At 25.9% G+C, this 17113-nt stretch overlaps 2 protein-coding genes across 3 annotated transcripts; one reads left to right on the top strand and one right to left on the bottom strand.

Moving 5' to 3' along the window:
• Positions 1-474: 474 nt before the first annotated feature.
• Positions 475-15490, bottom strand: LOC112688098 (elongation of very long chain fatty acids protein AAEL008004-like). Of its 2 annotated transcripts, none has more exons than XM_025561123.1 (8): positions 15196-15490; positions 10700-10792; positions 10375-10567; positions 5249-5336; positions 4582-4638; positions 1700-1805; positions 963-1099; positions 475-887 (listed from the first exon to the last, which is right to left on the bottom strand). In XM_025561123.1, exons 2-8 carry the CDS (start codon positions 10779-10781, stop codon positions 714-716), a joined length of 837 nt encoding a protein of 278 aa, XP_025416908.1. In that variant the 5' UTR covers positions 10782-10792; positions 15196-15490; the 3' UTR covers positions 475-713. The 2 variants fall into 2 exon arrangements, with proteins under 2 accessions (XP_025416908.1, XP_025416907.1); XM_025561122.1 differs by having other exon boundaries at positions 5249-5340; positions 10379-10567.
• LOC112688099 (52 kDa repressor of the inhibitor of the protein kinase-like) lies at positions 3080-4196 on the top strand. Its single transcript, XM_025561124.1, has 2 exons — positions 3080-4001; positions 4083-4196. Exons 1-2 carry the CDS (start codon positions 3483-3485, stop codon positions 4194-4196), a joined length of 633 nt encoding a protein of 210 aa, XP_025416909.1. The 5' UTR covers positions 3080-3482.
• Positions 15491-17113: the final 1623 nt, after the last annotated feature.

Below are 17113 nucleotides of genomic sequence, written 5' to 3'. Positions count from 1 at the left end.
AGAGCCGAGGAGTTATTATGGTTGCTCACTGGGGAATATTTCAGGGGTAGATCAAAGGGATGTGGAAAAAGTTGTGCAAGGTCGAATTGGAGATGAAAGAAGAAAGGAATGACACTCATTCTGTGAAGCCAAGGGTGAAGCAATGTAAGTTTGGAAAGCTTCCGCTGTTACAAATATGATCAGAGTGAATAGAAGGTTTTCTGAACGGTTTAACCATAAATGTTTTAAAACTGAAATTAGATCAGACCAATGGATTGATAAGCTTAGTAAAATAATTATTTGATCCAATTAACTATCCAACTATCCACGCAGATATTTTTATTTACAAATCACACGGCTAACTTTTTCGATAACACTATAGTGAACAAAACTTGTTCACTAAAGTGTTATCGGTTGTAAGGTATATACAATTAAAAACAATTTAAAAATAAGGCTTATTAATTTAGGCGTCATTTATTATGGTATTAAATATTATTTTATATTTTATTAGAAATCGTTCACAACAATAATATCGTCACTCATGTCATACTTAATTAAAGCTGTATTTTGTATACATAATATTAATAATATTAATAATATTAATTAAATAATTATAAATAAAAACAATAAGTAAAATAATTTAAAATTGCTTAAAAATATCATATATATCAATTGCATACTATGGACCTGTAGAAATCTAACTATCACAATTTTTACGATCCATTAATTTGTGTTTAGTTGGTTTTTACTGTTTTGGGTGCATTTTTGTAAGTTTTTTTGTAAAACAACGAGAATAAGTATAGGAAAAGCGCCACATTTGCCACATTGTAATAAATGTAAACTTTCGGGAACTGACAATTGAATAAGACTAGACCAATGAACCAGATAAGGATGACTACGAATTGAATCTGTAAATGAAGTTGAAAGTACATGATATAAGTGCGTTAGAAGTATGCCTGTAAATGTATTTCATTAATACTCACTATTTGCATTCTTGTTAAATACTTCTTCCACCATAGATATGGTTGCATATGCGGTCCAAGGGCAGCTAGGAAATAATAGAAGTACATGATTACATGGATAAATGAATTGATCGATCCAGGCAATGCCGCTTGTTCACCTAAAAACATGAAAAAAAGATAATTTTAATTAAGGTTTTATACCCTATGAGAATTAAAAATATAATTTCACAGTTTCATAATTTTTTTTTTTTTTTTTTTTTTTACCAGAAATTAATTTTTCTGGAATTATTCTCAATTTATTGTATAATCACATTGTATAAAAGTTTGCGTTTTATTCAAATGTTGTACTTATAATTATGCATACGTTATGTTACTAGTGCATTTTGTATTAAAATGTATACCAATCTACGTATGATTTCCTGCATGTATGTACCTATAAATTATTATTTTTGTTTTGATGTTCTGCTTATTTCTCTCTCTCTCGAAAAAAACGTTAAATAAAGGATTTATAATTATGATTCATAATATTTCACTATTGTGATGCAAAATTTAATTTAGTTTTATTATAAATATCTATCAAATAAATTAATTTTATAAAAATATACAATTATGAACTTTCGTATGAAGACCTTATCTCCTTTAATACTCGTACGATAGCTGTGAATATGCTTCAGTTTTTTAGTTTTGCTTATTTTCTTATCCGAAACTTATGTATTGATTCTTATTTAATAATTACTTAACGATACTATCGATAATACCTTTGATAAATCTCAAGTAGGCCCAACATGTGATGACCATGTTTGAATGGTGGTAGACATGTAAAAACGTAACTTGGCATTGTTTTTTCCTTAAGACGAAGAAAATCTAAAATAAAACAAATGATTTAATTCAAATTAAGAATTTATGTTTCAACAACGGTTTTTGTTAAGTTTATATTTCTAAAATGATATATATGTATTTGAACATTATGTATTTTTAAAGTATTGAGAATGATCTTTTACTGGTTTTTATTTCAATAAAAAAAAATTTATAGTAGTTTCAATACGAAGCTTTCGTCTCCCATCATTAGCCTTAACGCCTTAATATTGGATTCTGTAAAAATCAAGAAATACTTCGGTTTTTACAAAGATTTATTTTTTTGTGAAAACTTTTTTGGTAAGTAAAAATGGTTTAAATTTTTTCATGTTACGACTTTTGAGAAAGAAACTATGACAAAAATGTATTCTTAAGCTTAATAGAAGACTTTATTTAATTTTCACTGTAAACTTACTGAAAAATAAAAGAATAATATAGGAAAAAAAGTCAGTCATTCATTTAAAAATAACAAGCATTTTTCTATATTGGTATAAATAAAACTTGTTGTATTGTATTTAAACATTTGAAATTTGCTTATAGTATTTTATTCATTATATCATAATTTTATTTAACATACCTAAATTTTCAAAAATTTTAAAAAACATATCCATAAATATCAATATACGGTTAATAATTTTTATTCTATTACCTTTAACCTCCATTGATAAGACTAGAATCAGAAATATTGAAAAAATAATTTATATTTAATAAAGAAATAAATATGGTAAATATGATATCTATGTGTATTACATTATTATTATAGGTAACATTAAGCGTTGTCTTTGTAAAGCTTTGGTTTCCTATAAAAGCTGTGCCATAATTTAGCGGCCGTAATATTTCGTCACCATAATATGACAGTATGAAGGCCGTCTCAAAGATGTGGTTTCCTATAAAAAAACGTTTTCTGATGTTTAACAGCATATTCAAATCTCGTCTCAGTCTGCGAATGTTTCAAATGGTGTGACGTACAGTGGTGTACCACGGATGATTTAGATACGATATTATAAATATATTTGGAAGATGAAGAGTCGTCGGAAGATGAAAACTACCGTTCGGGACAAAGTGTGATGTTTAACTATTACCCGGTAACTATTTAACCACAGAAGGTGCATTTCAAGTTTTAGCCATTTACAATGTAAAGATGAAAAATTGATAATGTATCAAATCACATGAGAATTGACTTAATTTTTAAACCAAACAACCGACACAAAGATTCCATATTTCCAGAACAAGTGTTAAGTATACTTTTAAGGTAAGTACTCCAACACCTGAATTAAAAATGACTTAACGCACGTAACATTTCATGATACTAAACAATCGAATAAGAAACTAGACTTAACATATTTAATGATATCAAAATATAAAATTTCAGTACCTCGGTCAATTAAATGTTATATATTTTTTATTATTATTTGAGCTTCGTGACTTTTTACAAAATCGAACAATATTTGTTCATTTTCATTGGTCCAAGTTACGTTTGAAAACATTGCTTTTGATTACATATTGACCAATATAGGTACCGTACGTCATGCAATTGCAGTGGTGTATTTACGGGGAGGGGGGGGGGGGGTTCCCGGGTCTCGACCCCCCCAGAAAAAAATTTAAAAAGTCAAAAAAACTTGGTACGTAGGTACCGAGAAAGAGAATATTAATTTTATATTATGGGTTTTTACTTTGATTTAACTTATGGTTATTTTTGTCGCGTCGTTTGATATTGAAATTAAAATTCCGAGATTAACAAAAAAACAAACTAATAGATACAATAAACCATTAAATACTCCGGAACAATATTATCGAGGATCAATTTTTATTCCTTATCTTGACAAATGTATTACAGAGTTAGAAGAAAGGTTCAATGTTCATCGATCGATTTTATCAGGTTTCGATTCTCTATTTAGGGAAAATGGTCCCATCGAAGATATTATAATTCTTTCAAATAAATATATTGAAGATTTGCAGAATGATGGATCTCAAAATCAAATTATTGAAGCAGAATACAAATTATGGCAGAGAAAACTCATACAAACAACAGAGAAACCAAATAATGCTCTAGAGGCTATGGCTATGTGTAACCAGTCAATTTATCCAAACATATATAAACTTCTTCAAATCTTAGTCACGCTACCTATTTCCTCTGCAACAAATGAAAGAACATTTTCAAATTTAAAAAGAATAAAAACGTATCTAAGGAATTCCATGTCAGAGGTAAATTATTATAAACTTAAAAAAATATTCTTGTTATTTACAAATTAAAATTAAACACTTTGTTTATTTTTTTGTTTATAGGGAAGATTGAACGGTTTAGCGATGTTATCAATAAATAAAAACTACTCAATAAAACCGGAAGAAGTTATTGAAGAACTGGCGAGGAAAAAAAGACGTTTACCTTTTTTATTATAAAAAACTATTAATTTGTATTAATAAATCATAATAGTAGTGAAATATACATAATTTAATATAAATAATATAGTTATTACATATTTACATCATAACTCGTATGTGTTTTTTTTATATTATAAACTTATAGGTACTTAATATTTAGACCCCCCCCCCCACAAAAAATTTGAAAATATGCCACTGTGCAATTGGCTACACCGCTATTTAACGTTCCGGTTTTTCTCGATGTTAGTTAGGAAACCATCAACAACTGGTTTTTATTGTTTTAATATTTTTTACCGTTAAATTACTGCATCCCTTCGTTGGAAATCAAAGCTTTACCGTATATAATTATGATATTTGTAATATTATTTTCATGAAGTAATAAATGTTATAAAATAAACCTTACCGTGTCCAATAAATCGATGACTTTGGACATGAAAAAATACCAGGAAGCATTATTTAACTGTAAAATAAAAATAAAAAAATATTTAAGTATAATTTTATATTTATAAACTAAATAGTATAGAACAATAAATTAAAGATAACGCAACGCAATACAAATAAAATAGAATATTATAATCTACAGAAACTTACTATGTATGGTAATTACTAATTTCATGACCAAAATTAAATTTTTTCTTGTTACATATATACGAATAAAATTATCTAATTCAAAACTCCATATGTATTTTAATACTTTTTTACATTACATGAATATGCAAATATTATAAATATTGTTAAAACTCAAATGATTTTGCTTTTATGCAGTAGAGGGTTATAAAAAAATAATATCTTAATATATCATAAGATATTTTAGAACAATTATAGAAAATAAAAAAATAAAAATTTAACTAATATGCTTAATGTGTTATATATATTTTTAAATCGAATTATAGTTATACTGATTGTATTAATGTTTTAACTGTACTTAAATCCATATTTAAGCATAATGACAAGATCTTTTCAGAAAAAATCTTATATTTTATACATTAAACATATTTAATAATCACTTGAAACATCTTAACGACAAATAAGTATTATGATATTTTTTTTAGTAATGTTTTATTTCTTACCTCGTATAGTAAATAGCTGTTTTTACTTCTTTCAATAGGATGACAAGAATGATTCCACAAATAGATTAACGCCCCAGGCGTAAAAAAAAGCTAAAACCACAAAAAATGAAGCATAAATAATATAATATTCTATGTCACTTAACATTGGAAAAACAATTCACTTGGTCATTTTTACGTTAATGTCTGTGGTAAGTTTGTGTGATTTCGTACATACTTTTAACCTAGCGATTCGGGAAGTAAATATTATGTCTTAGATCGATGTCTTACAATTGCTTTTTAAGTATCTATATGTATACGTTTCGAAAGTGTGGTAAAATCATTCAGTACCTTACATTTATATGAGAGAATCAGCACGAACTTCAAGTAGTTGCCTTAAAACTATGTAGCTTCTTAATTCACATTCTAATTGGATTTACCAATGTATGGACCAAGAATGAACAATGTTAGGACGGTGCGCTCGGTATCCGAATTGTTTTCTTATCGACCTATCTGTAATATTTAATGTGAATTATGTATATGTGTGTGTGTGTGAGTGGTAACTTCATAAAAGTTAATAGGATCGTCGAATAAGTCTAGTGAGAGCTAATGTGTAGTAAGTGTAGGAATGGGCACTTTTCCGGGAAAGTAAAATAATGAAAATGTCCGGGAAAAGTTTCCAAGAATATACCCCATGACAGAAAAGTACAAGAAATGTTTGTTTAGATAAAATGCTCTTTTAATATTGATAATATATGACGTTTAAAAATAGTAAAAACTCAAATTCTATATTAATATAAAGTTGAAAAGTATTTTACTTTTATGTTATTTGTAACCACATAAATTAAATAATTAGAAAAAAATTGATAATAATAACTAGGGCTAGGATTTTAATAAACCAAAAAAACTAAAAAATTACCTTAAAATAACCAAAAAATGACAAAAAATGACATAAAAAATGTCCTTAAAATAGCCTAAAAATTACTTTAAAAAATGTCCAAAAGATAAAAAAAATGATTTTAAAATATTATAAATTTATAACTATTAATTATTAATTAATATTTCGGTACAAAATTATTTAAATTATAATATTATGAAAAAATAACAAAAAAAAAAAAATGTAGAATACTACAGTTTGATGTTTCGACTTATCATGCAATGGCCTCTTGAAATTTTCTGAAATAAACAACAAAAAATACATCTAGTGTTAATGAAAATGTATAAAAATATTACCTAGATTTCAGAGAAGTTTAAAAAATGACCCTAAATCCATTAAAATACAAAAAATTCAAAAAGAATCAAAATAAAAACTACATATTTGGACTTGTATTTGACCAAATCACATTTTGTGTATGAAAAGCTGTCCTCTAAATCCTAAAAAAAAAAATGCAAAATAATCCTATATTCTCCTAGCCCTAATAATTACCCACATAAAATTATTTAACTTCTCGTTAAACTGGATAATTTCTCAAACATAAATTAAAAACATAATACTATTAATACCAAATATTTTAATACTGTATTTTTAAAACCTTTTCAAGTACAAATTTAGTTATATTAGTAATGAGATATTAATAATACACCAAAATAATTCAAAATAAAACCATTTGATATTTCACATATAAAAATTACAACCGTAATATTGAGGAAAATTAGAAAAGTAATCTAAAAGAAAATTCCCGGGAAAATAACTTTTCTCAAGAAAATTTACCGGGAACATTTCTAATAGGACATCTCTAGGTGAGTGTGTATGTGTGTTTTTATATGTTTGCTTATAATTTAATAATTTATTAGATAAAGAGATGGATAATTAATATTATAATTATGTATGTATTATTAATGCATTTGTGTATAATATACATATATATACAAAATTATGACCCGATTGGCCCAATACGTAAAAATAATAAAGTGGTAAAATGATAATCATATGGTAACAAAGTTGTTCAACTACGATAAAATACTAAATTAAAACATAAAATTCAAATAATTCACAGCAACACAACCTATAGACGGATAAATTATTAGTTTGCCGACGTACTTAGGAAATCAACAATAACAGTAAAAATAATAACTCACGTAATAATGGCGTGCTGATCATAAGTGTTTCCTAAATATCTAAATAATAATAATATGCACACGTACTTGGCCCTACATATAAATACGATTAAAAAACTTTAAATTGTGCTGATTGACACACGTACAGTGCAAAACATAATATTTATGACGATTAGCTTACACAAAACATAATTACTGATAAAAGCCAACTATTCGAGCTGCTAAATAAAATGACTACATCCAAGTTGGGTCCCGAATTAAAAATTTGCTATACTAGTTGGATCCGGGAATATTCTGGTACTACATTAGTTGGGTCCCTAATAGTTTTTTACAGTTTATTATTTTAGTTTTCTTGCCATTAAAAATATAAATTATTAGAATCTTAGGTAATAATGGCAATAATACGCAGATACTATACCATAAAATAATATTAAAAATTTTATAAATCAAATTTAAAAATTCATATTGTTCCTATAATCGAAATAGAAATAAAAATAAAATATTGTTTAAAAAAATCACATTGGTGTTGGTAACAATTTGTAATACATTAGTTTTACAAAATCAAATCGATTCATTTTTTCTGCAATTTTTTTCATTAATTTTGTTATTTATACATTTTTCTTTTAGTAAAAAGCAGTTTATTTTTTCATAATTTCTGAGCTTTTCATTTTGATATATGTGTTGATTTGTATGTTTTTTAAAGGAAATGATTCGAAGGAATTTGTGATTCTCATTGTTGATGCATGATATTCTAACCAAATATCGAATGAAAGAAGACATCAGACTGCCATCTTGTGTTTTCTTGTATAGGTTATTCAACACCGACATATTTCATACAAGAAAATACCAAAATAATAGTAGCTAAAATAGCTAATACCAGATTACGGGAATTTTTAATATTTTTCGTTTGGATTATTTATTTACTTAAAATACTCTGTTACTTAATTACAATTATCCCGGACCCAATTAGTGTAGAACCCGAAAATATCTTGGACCCAAATGGTGTAGTACCTGAAAAAATCACGGACCTAACTAATGTTGTACCTACTATTAGATCCTATTACTTGGAACCCAACTCGTATGCACCGAATAATTAATTATTAGAGCTTGTATAGTAATTAAAAATAATCAAAATTATTTTAATTTCACTATGCAAATAATAACGATAGGAAGAGTTGTGATTAGCGAATACGAAAAAAAAACAGTAAAACGCGATTTGTGCTTTCTTAATATAATAAAGAGGTATTAACCTACGCGGTAGTATAATTTAAAATTATAGCCAGATAACAATAATAAAAACTGATTATTAGAGTTAAAAAGAAATTAATTGACCAAAACGGGCGCCGTTGTGAGTGGAAGAGGCGGAACGCGACGTGAGAGTGTCACTTTATGAATATATTTAATAATAGTATGTAATAAAGATAGAATCACGAATAAAATTAACATAATGTACAATAATTGATAATAATATGTGTGTGCGTGTGATGATAGATCGGCCGGTGATTACCATAAATTTGGTCTAATAACGGTGACAACGGCGTATTGGCGTATTGTGTTAATGACCTTGACAATCAACAGACAGTTAATTTTCTTGTTTTAATTTACATTGTAACGTATAAAATAACAAAGAACACTTATTTATATATCATAAACCATATTATTTAATAATATATAATAGAAATTTGCACTTGGAAATTGAGAATTATATAATTGAAAATTATATGATTGAATTTAAAATAAAATATTATCATCTACCTATTAATTTGAATTTTTATTTTGAATTTGTTTTTTTATATATTTTTTTATGCAAGTTGTATCTTATAATTAAAATACTGTTACAATTATCTATATTTATTATCAAATAAAAAAAATTAAAAAGTATTTTTTTTGAGTAATCAAATATTTATAAATAATAAATCATTTTAAATTATAATTAACTATGTATAATTAAGTAAAAAAGATTTGAAATATTTATACATAACTTGTCAATAGAACTTAATCTAAAATACCACAAAAGTCATGTTACCAGAAATTTTATAAGGAATACTTCAAAAAAATATAGTTTTTCAATTTTTAAGATTTACTGACGTCGCTTTAATTTTGCACCAATAAATACATCAACAAAATGGTAACCTGCACAATGTTTGAAGTTTATCACATCCACTATGTTGACAATATTCTGTTCTAAGAACGTAGTAGTAAAGGACAATAAATATTTGTCCTCAGTTTCTTACCGATTTTTTTTTTATGTATTATTAATATAAATTATATAAGGTATTATTATTGGTAATAATTTATATTATACACACAATTTGTGTTAAGTTACAATCCAGACAAAACCTAACACATATATACGTAATTCAATTTTTAATAGTCTATAATTTAATAAACTGAATATAATAAATCCTGTTGAATCTAAAAATACAAAATAAATATCACATTAATTGTGAATTTATGACGTCGTATCATGTATGTCTATGATTTTGGATTTTCTGCGTTTATTTAAAATGTTATCAAATGCGAATGAATAAAATTAAATAACTCACAATAGAGAGTGTTATATTTTGACACAACAAATATTTTGCTCTCATAGATAATTCAAGTTTATTGGTGATGCTTATAAACAGAGATTTCATGAATTTATGATCATTGTATTAATATAATAATTAAACAATGTTTTTCATTTTTTAAATATATATATACTATTTGGTTATTTATTTTTATCATTTCATGATATAAAATAAACTAGAAGTGTACTTTAAACTTTTAAAGTTGTAGCCCTTAAGATGCACTCGTTATCGATGCTTATCGATGTATTTAATGGTGAAAAAATGATCTATGCACTTATTGAACTATTGTTCATGATGATTTCGATTTTTCGAACTGAATTACCGATTTACAAAGTAAAAATAGTGAATCCCAATGAAATAAACTAAAAGTTTTAATAACGCGTGTTCGAGTTTAATTGGAATGTTTCTAAGTTGGTAATACAGAAAGTATTAAGTAAGTTATAATTTTGTATACCTTAGAAACCCGAATTTTTCCGAAAGTTTTCAAATATAATATACATTTATTTTAATTAAATTTAACTTAGCTTACATAATAAAAAAACATTGTAACCTGTTTGAAAAAGATTGTAAAATAGCATTATTTGTTTGAGTTTATATGGAGGGCGTTTTTCCATCATATTTGGACCGATTTTCAAGACGAACACTAAATAAGCTCCTATGATACTAAACACTGGTAATGCAGAGTTCATCAAAAACCACGAATCGACTTCATTGTCTGTGAACCAAACAGTTTATTTATATATAATTTTTTTTTTTTTGATAATGAAAACGTTGTTTAATTCTTATTGCTGATTCATTTAAATTAAATTGTATATGATACATAAATTATTTATATCAATATACTAACCGAATACCAGTTCCTTGTCCAGTAAGTTTAAAAATTGATCTTTCATTTCTGTAATGAAATGAGGATCGGTAACGTTCGCCATGATTGTTGAACCTGTTGAATAACAAAAGTGATAAATGTTGTATTAGAAAATGGAGAAAAAACAGTAAAACACTATCATGTTCACACTACGCCTTTGAAAAATCGTTACACATTGATCGACTGCACGTACAGTTTAAAAATGGAAGTCTTATAATACCTACCTTGAATGCATGCAGTGTTTATTAGTTCAATGCCGTTTATGAGTACATCATCCGCAGAAAACAATTTATCAAAAACTGGTTGACGATAAAAGCAATGTCAATTGCAAACCTATCCATCAAAAACTGGTTTTAAAAGTGAGGTCGACTCGAGTCATTTACGCTCTTGTTTATATATAGAAATATTATTTTTTAAATAAAAATAGAACTGGTCGCCTGAAAAACATTATTTTACTAAAATTTTACTTGACGTCACACTATTTGCGTGTATTTTCATGGATGGGTCCTACAAATAATGTTATATTTTCATATTTTACATAAATTTAATTGATTATTAATGATTGCACATTCACAGCTGGATTCAAGAATGTATAGGCTGTGAGAAGCCCGGATCAGGAAAATTTTGGGCCCGGGGCAAACAATTGTAGGGGCCTATATCAATAAGTAATAACAAAATAGGTAGGTTTTATAATCAAAAAACAATTTAATAGCTATATCTTAAATACCTAGAGTTAATATTTAAATCGTCGCAGATTCGTAATCGTAATTGACGGTATTCACTGTACTTAGGTGTTTATATGAATTTCTCCTAACCATTATCATCCTGTTAAAAGTAGACAATATTGTCGATATTATGATAGCATAATAATAACATATTATCCATTATTGATATAGTATAGCCTATAGGAAACGTTAATTTATTTAATCTAAATATTTCTGATTTAATAAAAAAAATAAAATTGTATTATCCGCCAGGGATCTATTATTGTTTGATATCTGTTATGGACTAAGGCCCATGGCCCCCTCTGCCTCCTTAATCCGAGCTTTGTTCTTAGTAAATTATCTTCAAATTCAACATGCATCTTTTATGTTAGAAACACAAGTTAAAATTTACAGAAACACAATATTTTATCCAAAAGTGTGGTTTAAATAATTTAACTGTTTAAAAATAATATACAAGAAATAAAATAATATAATTTAAAATCAAAAATAATTAATTATATTCAATTATATTGGTTTAATATATTCATTCAAGTTGTGTTTATAATTTGTATTGCAAATTAAAATGTTAAAAATTTTAGTTTAGAATGAAAAAAAAATCCTATAACATAGGTGCTCTGTTTTTATTAGAGAACCCTAACCTCCCTCTAATCTGATCTGGTTCTAATAATCATAAATATGAACGAAACATTTATGCTATATTTTAGGATTAAGTAATTAAGATATTAAAAGCACTCTGTTCTGTATATAAAAATTAAAAAAAATGTAATTTTTAAAATGTTTAACAAGTAACTGTTTAATTTAAAGATATAAATAAAACAACATTTTTATACAACATATTAACAAGGAAGCAATAATTTTTTATATCCAATATACAAATATGATTTTATAATTGAAATAATTAAAATAATATATTTTATAATATTTTAAAATATTTTAGTGTGCTTATCAAACAATAAAATAACGAAGAATACGTATATTTTTAAAAATTATAATTGTTTTAAGGTTTGAAAATGGATGTATGATTTATGAAAGGAATGGTGAAGCGATCGCTAGATAATTTATATCCTTTATAAGAAATTTTAAAAGGGTAATGCCTCTGATTTAATAAATAATAAGTTTGTATTAAAATCTTAAGTGTTTAAATATTTCTTACACGAATACAATACTTTTTGTGTTATACAATTCAAAGTTGTTTGCATAGTACGATTTAAACAATAATATTCATTTTTAAAATGTTCGATTATTGAAATCAACAACCTTAAGTTTAAAATATGCTTCATAGCTTATACAAGCCTTATAGCAATACACATTGTATGCAAATTAACTAAAAATATTGGAATAAATATTAATGATATTATAGCAAATAATTATATATATGCCATATTAACTATTAATCAGTTAACAACAGACATGTATTGTAAATGAAGTAAAACCTTTTTTCATGGACGGGACACTTTTTACCCAAAAATGACACTTCCATTTTCGCCTATACATAATAAAGTAGTTTTGCCTGTTTGTCCAAAAATGTTGTATTCCATTTCATCTATGTTTTACAATAAATATTTTGGAACGACTTAAATACTTGTATTTTAAAATTAGTTTTAATTATAACTTTATCCCAATATATTCTATAGTCTCGTGATTTAATATCAAAGATGTAATTCAAAAATAAATTTATTTTCATGAATAATATGCATTATGAGAACATATTCTTTAGGCACAAAAGTCTAAGTACTATAAAAACAAAATAATCCAACAATACACAACAAAAAAATTTAACAAATAAAATCTTATGATATTTTTGTTTTATAATGTATTGTTACTTCTTAATACTTGAAATGAATTGCATAAATATTTCCTATCTGAATAATAATTATTTTATTAGCAAAGATATAAGTTCTTTTCTTGAAGATTTTAAAAATGTTGCTTTATCATTTTTGACTATTTATAATATTAAAAAAGCACAGTTATATTTCAGAGAACAATAAAAGTTGTTTCATCGTGGTGTTATTTATGAGCATTATTTTTTTTTAAATAATAGTTTTTAAGTTCCTAATTATTTTCTAAAATGTTAATCACAGGGGAATGAAAAGAATACATGTTTTTTATAGGGGGTCAGAAGACTTTATTTTGTAAAAAATTAGATAAAAAGAGAAATGACACTACCATCGGATGAAACGTGCAATTGCGTCGTTTTCACTGCTAAAGTAATTTTTTTCAGATGATATGAGTAGTTTATTTCAACTAGGTACTGTATATTTTAATTTTACGGTTAGTAGTTATAATATTTGTTTCACGGAAGATACCTATCAATAATTATAACGACTTAATCAGATAAAAGGGTATTTTAGAAAAAATTAAAATCTCATAATTTAAATATAAATAATTTGATTGGATCATTGATCCCATAATACTACTATCTGAATTACTCGGCTTCATACAGAACAGTATTAGCTTGGACATAGTTTTTAACGGATTATTACTTTACACTACCCTAAGCCTAGTTTAATGTAACTGTTGGTTATAAAACAAACAAAACAAAATTTCAAATAAATCGATATGGTAGTTTTGGTTGTACGGTGATATACTAGTCTTTATCGGTGCCAATATTTTTTAAAATCCCTTCTTATTGCACGTCTAGACTCTAGACTCTATAGTATTGGAGCGACATACTTAGACCACTATGTCAAATTTCAAGTTCATACTTTTGTTAGTTTTTGTGATGTAGTATGATTAATGAATGAGTGGTATTTGCACTTTTAATTATTTAATTAATTTAATTTCTGATAAATAATATTAAGCCGAACTGAACTTCTCGTGTTACATTAATTAATTTGACTTTTTAATTGTGTGTGTGTGCTGTGCCTAGTCGGTAATTTATGCTTATATTATAATATCTCCATTCTTAGCTAAATTGATCATGAAAAATAATAGGAAGTCGTTTTTGATAAAAAAAAAAAAAAACCCTTTGAGCTTAATATTTTATAATTGCTCACACGAATAGGATATTATGATTACCATTAAACACACTATATTTTTCTGTTGGTTCATCGTAAGGACATTTTAGGAATAAAATAGCAATTTTAATTTTATATTTTAATAATTGCACCTAGGTACTAATAATATTCAAAATATAATCCCATGGAAATCGAAATAGAAATATTAAATGTCGTTGTCTAAAAATGTGAATAGTAAAAAGATTTTATGTATTACTATTTTTTTTTTTTTTTATTTGAATCGTGGTATGATCTGGCCAGAAATATATACAGTTGAACCTTGTACAACAATTTTTATAATTCAATCATTTTTTCATGGAAACATGTAATTTTCATTAATACACTAATTTTATTTTGTTGTTCCGAAACTGAAAGTGTAAATTATTTATGGAATCAATGGTCGTAATAATCTTAGGTAAAAAATACATTATCACATACCTGTACCTAAATATAATTATTTATAATTTTTACAATTGTGAAATGTTAATATTATTATTGTTATGCGATTTATTATTGCATTATATTATATATATATATATATATATATACTTAGTGTACATATATTGCACGCTGTTTTAATTTTGAGAATTTCAAGTGGAAAAAAAAATAATAATAATATAAAATGTACTTCTATTTGACAAAATTTTTTAGAAGAATTATCTCTATAAGGGGTCATATGTTTTTTGGGGTTGTCGAGGGAATGAAAAATTTGAAAAACACCGACGACAATTCAAAGTATAGTTATCGTTTTACTTACTCGGACTTGGCGGCGACGACTTGTCCGTTGACGTCTACGACTATATGGCCATCCGACCACGTGAAATTGTTTTCGACACGGTGACGTGTGCAGCGGATGCAACGATGTACGCAGGATGACAGTAACCACGGTTCGTCAGGAACTGGACGCCATCGTTAAGATCTGTTCGGGAAGTCACAGTGCAGGTTTTCGGGGCTCGAGGTGAACGAGTGACAACGGCTGGCTGCGAAACGTGTCCACTACTGTCTCGAACCGTCCAAAAGTTTCGACGGAAAAAGATGAAGAAATGGACTAGTGATGGTAGTGGTGGCGGCGGCGATGGGTATATCACACAACCGGTCCCACCACGATGCTTATGAGTACAATGGCCGCCTAGCGCGAGCAAAGGAAGGGCAGCAGTCAGAGGTTTGATCCTCCCCCAAAATTTCAGAAAATATGAATAATATGAATAAAAATAATCTGGCATACAAATTTAATAGTTATTTCAAAGTTTTGAAGACTTGCAAATAAAGTCTATGACTATATTGTAAAATATTTAATGGTGTTTGTTCTGCTTATAATCAATTAGAAATTTTTGATTTTCATAAACTCCAAATACTTTTTTTTTTTGTCGCGAAAGTTAAACATTAAAAGTAAGAAATGTATTTATTTTATCATATTTTCAATCTTTCATTTAAAATTCCTTTTTTTAAAGCATGGTACATTGATTTTAAGTTTAAAAGTAGTACATTCACCAATTCTTCACCTGACTTTGGTGTCTTACTCGATCTAGGAGAGTTTTGGTCTTATTATTTTTGCAACGACTTAGAATAATCTACCTAAGCAAAAACTAAATGATTTTTTAATTATTTTATACAAACTCTAGATGTTCATATGAAAAAACGTGATTGGTTTCTGGAAATATTTCATGGTAACTTACCTAATTTTACTAGGTATTCAAATTCATACTTTAATTTTCCGATGGTTGAAGTTTATAAACGGTAATTTAGGTAAATATTTTTTTCAATCAATCTCAACTAACAAATTTACAAACTTACAAATAAAAGTAGATGTGAATAAAAAGTATTTTTTTATTTTATGGAATTCGTACAATCTAATAATATAATTTATCAATTAATTTATGATGTAACTAAAAAATTATTTATGTTAGTCATATTTTTATAAATTTATAAATTTACAAATATTTCAACGTTACTTTAGAATTTTGAGGCCTATTATACAGGATTGCACAAGTTTATGATATTTATTAATTCAGTTAAGTGAAGTTTATTGAGTTTGTGTTAAATTAAGTTAAATATTAAGTTGACTCACATGAGAATTACATAAATTAAGTTAAAGTTAAAAAAATATTGTTAACATAACTGAACTTCAATTAATGAGTAGTTAATTACAAAAAAAAAAAAAAATGATTTACATAAAGCGCTTATATAAGTAATATATATATCACTTATATCAACAATTAACAGCACATATTAATTAATATTTATGATAATGAAAATGCATAAAAATCTTATTGAAGAATATTTTCTATTTCACACTAATTAAAATAAAAAAATATACATTTCTTTATAGGAAATATTTTTAAGCACAAGTCAGATTAATTATTTTTTAAAAAGTATTTTTCTGGTCTTGAAAATCAAATTTAACGTAATTAGGATAAATGAAAAAATAATACGTTAATTTCATGTTAATCTGAAAGGAAATGAGTTGAGTAATAAGTTAATTTATAGAGTAATAAAATAAGTTAAGTTAATAAGTTAAATTAACCTAATTTTTAACTTATTAACTCGTTAATGCACAAGCTTGCTATTATAACAAATTTAAAAAACTTTATAAAATATATAAATCTATTATTCAAGTAATTATAAGTAGTAGAATTTATATTTCTTAGCAAATATATAAATACTAATACCTGGGA

Source organism: Sipha flava, unplaced genomic scaffold (assembly GCF_003268045.1).
Source record: "Sipha flava isolate LNK unplaced genomic scaffold, YSA_version1 378_pilon_pilon, whole genome shotgun sequence".
In the NCBI taxonomy this organism is placed as follows: Eukaryota; Metazoa; Arthropoda; class Insecta; order Hemiptera; family Aphididae; genus Sipha; species Sipha flava.
The sequence above is the reverse complement of the archived record's forward strand: the minus strand, read 5'-3'. Positions and strand labels throughout refer to the sequence as shown.

Excerpts from the sequence above, each read along its gene's own strand:
- LOC112688098 (XM_025561123.1), bottom strand. The coding sequence starts at position 10,781 with ATGGCGAACGTTACCGATCCTCATTTCATTACAGAAATGAAAGATCAA. Across the intron at positions 1,806-4,581 it reads TCATCGATTTATTGGACACG|ATTTTCTTCGTCTTAAGGAA; the intron begins GTAAGGTTTATT and ends GTTTTATTTTAG. Across the intron at positions 888-962 it reads ATTTAACAAGAATGCAAATA|ATTCAATTCGTAGTCATCCT; the intron begins GTGAGTATTAAT and ends CTTCATTTACAG.
- LOC112688099 (XM_025561124.1), top strand. The coding sequence starts at position 3,483 with ATGGTTATTTTTGTCGCGTCGTTTGATATTGAAATTAAAATTCCGAGA. Across the intron at positions 4,002-4,082 it reads TAAGGAATTCCATGTCAGAG|GGAAGATTGAACGGTTTAGC; the intron begins GTAAATTATTAT and ends TTTTGTTTATAG.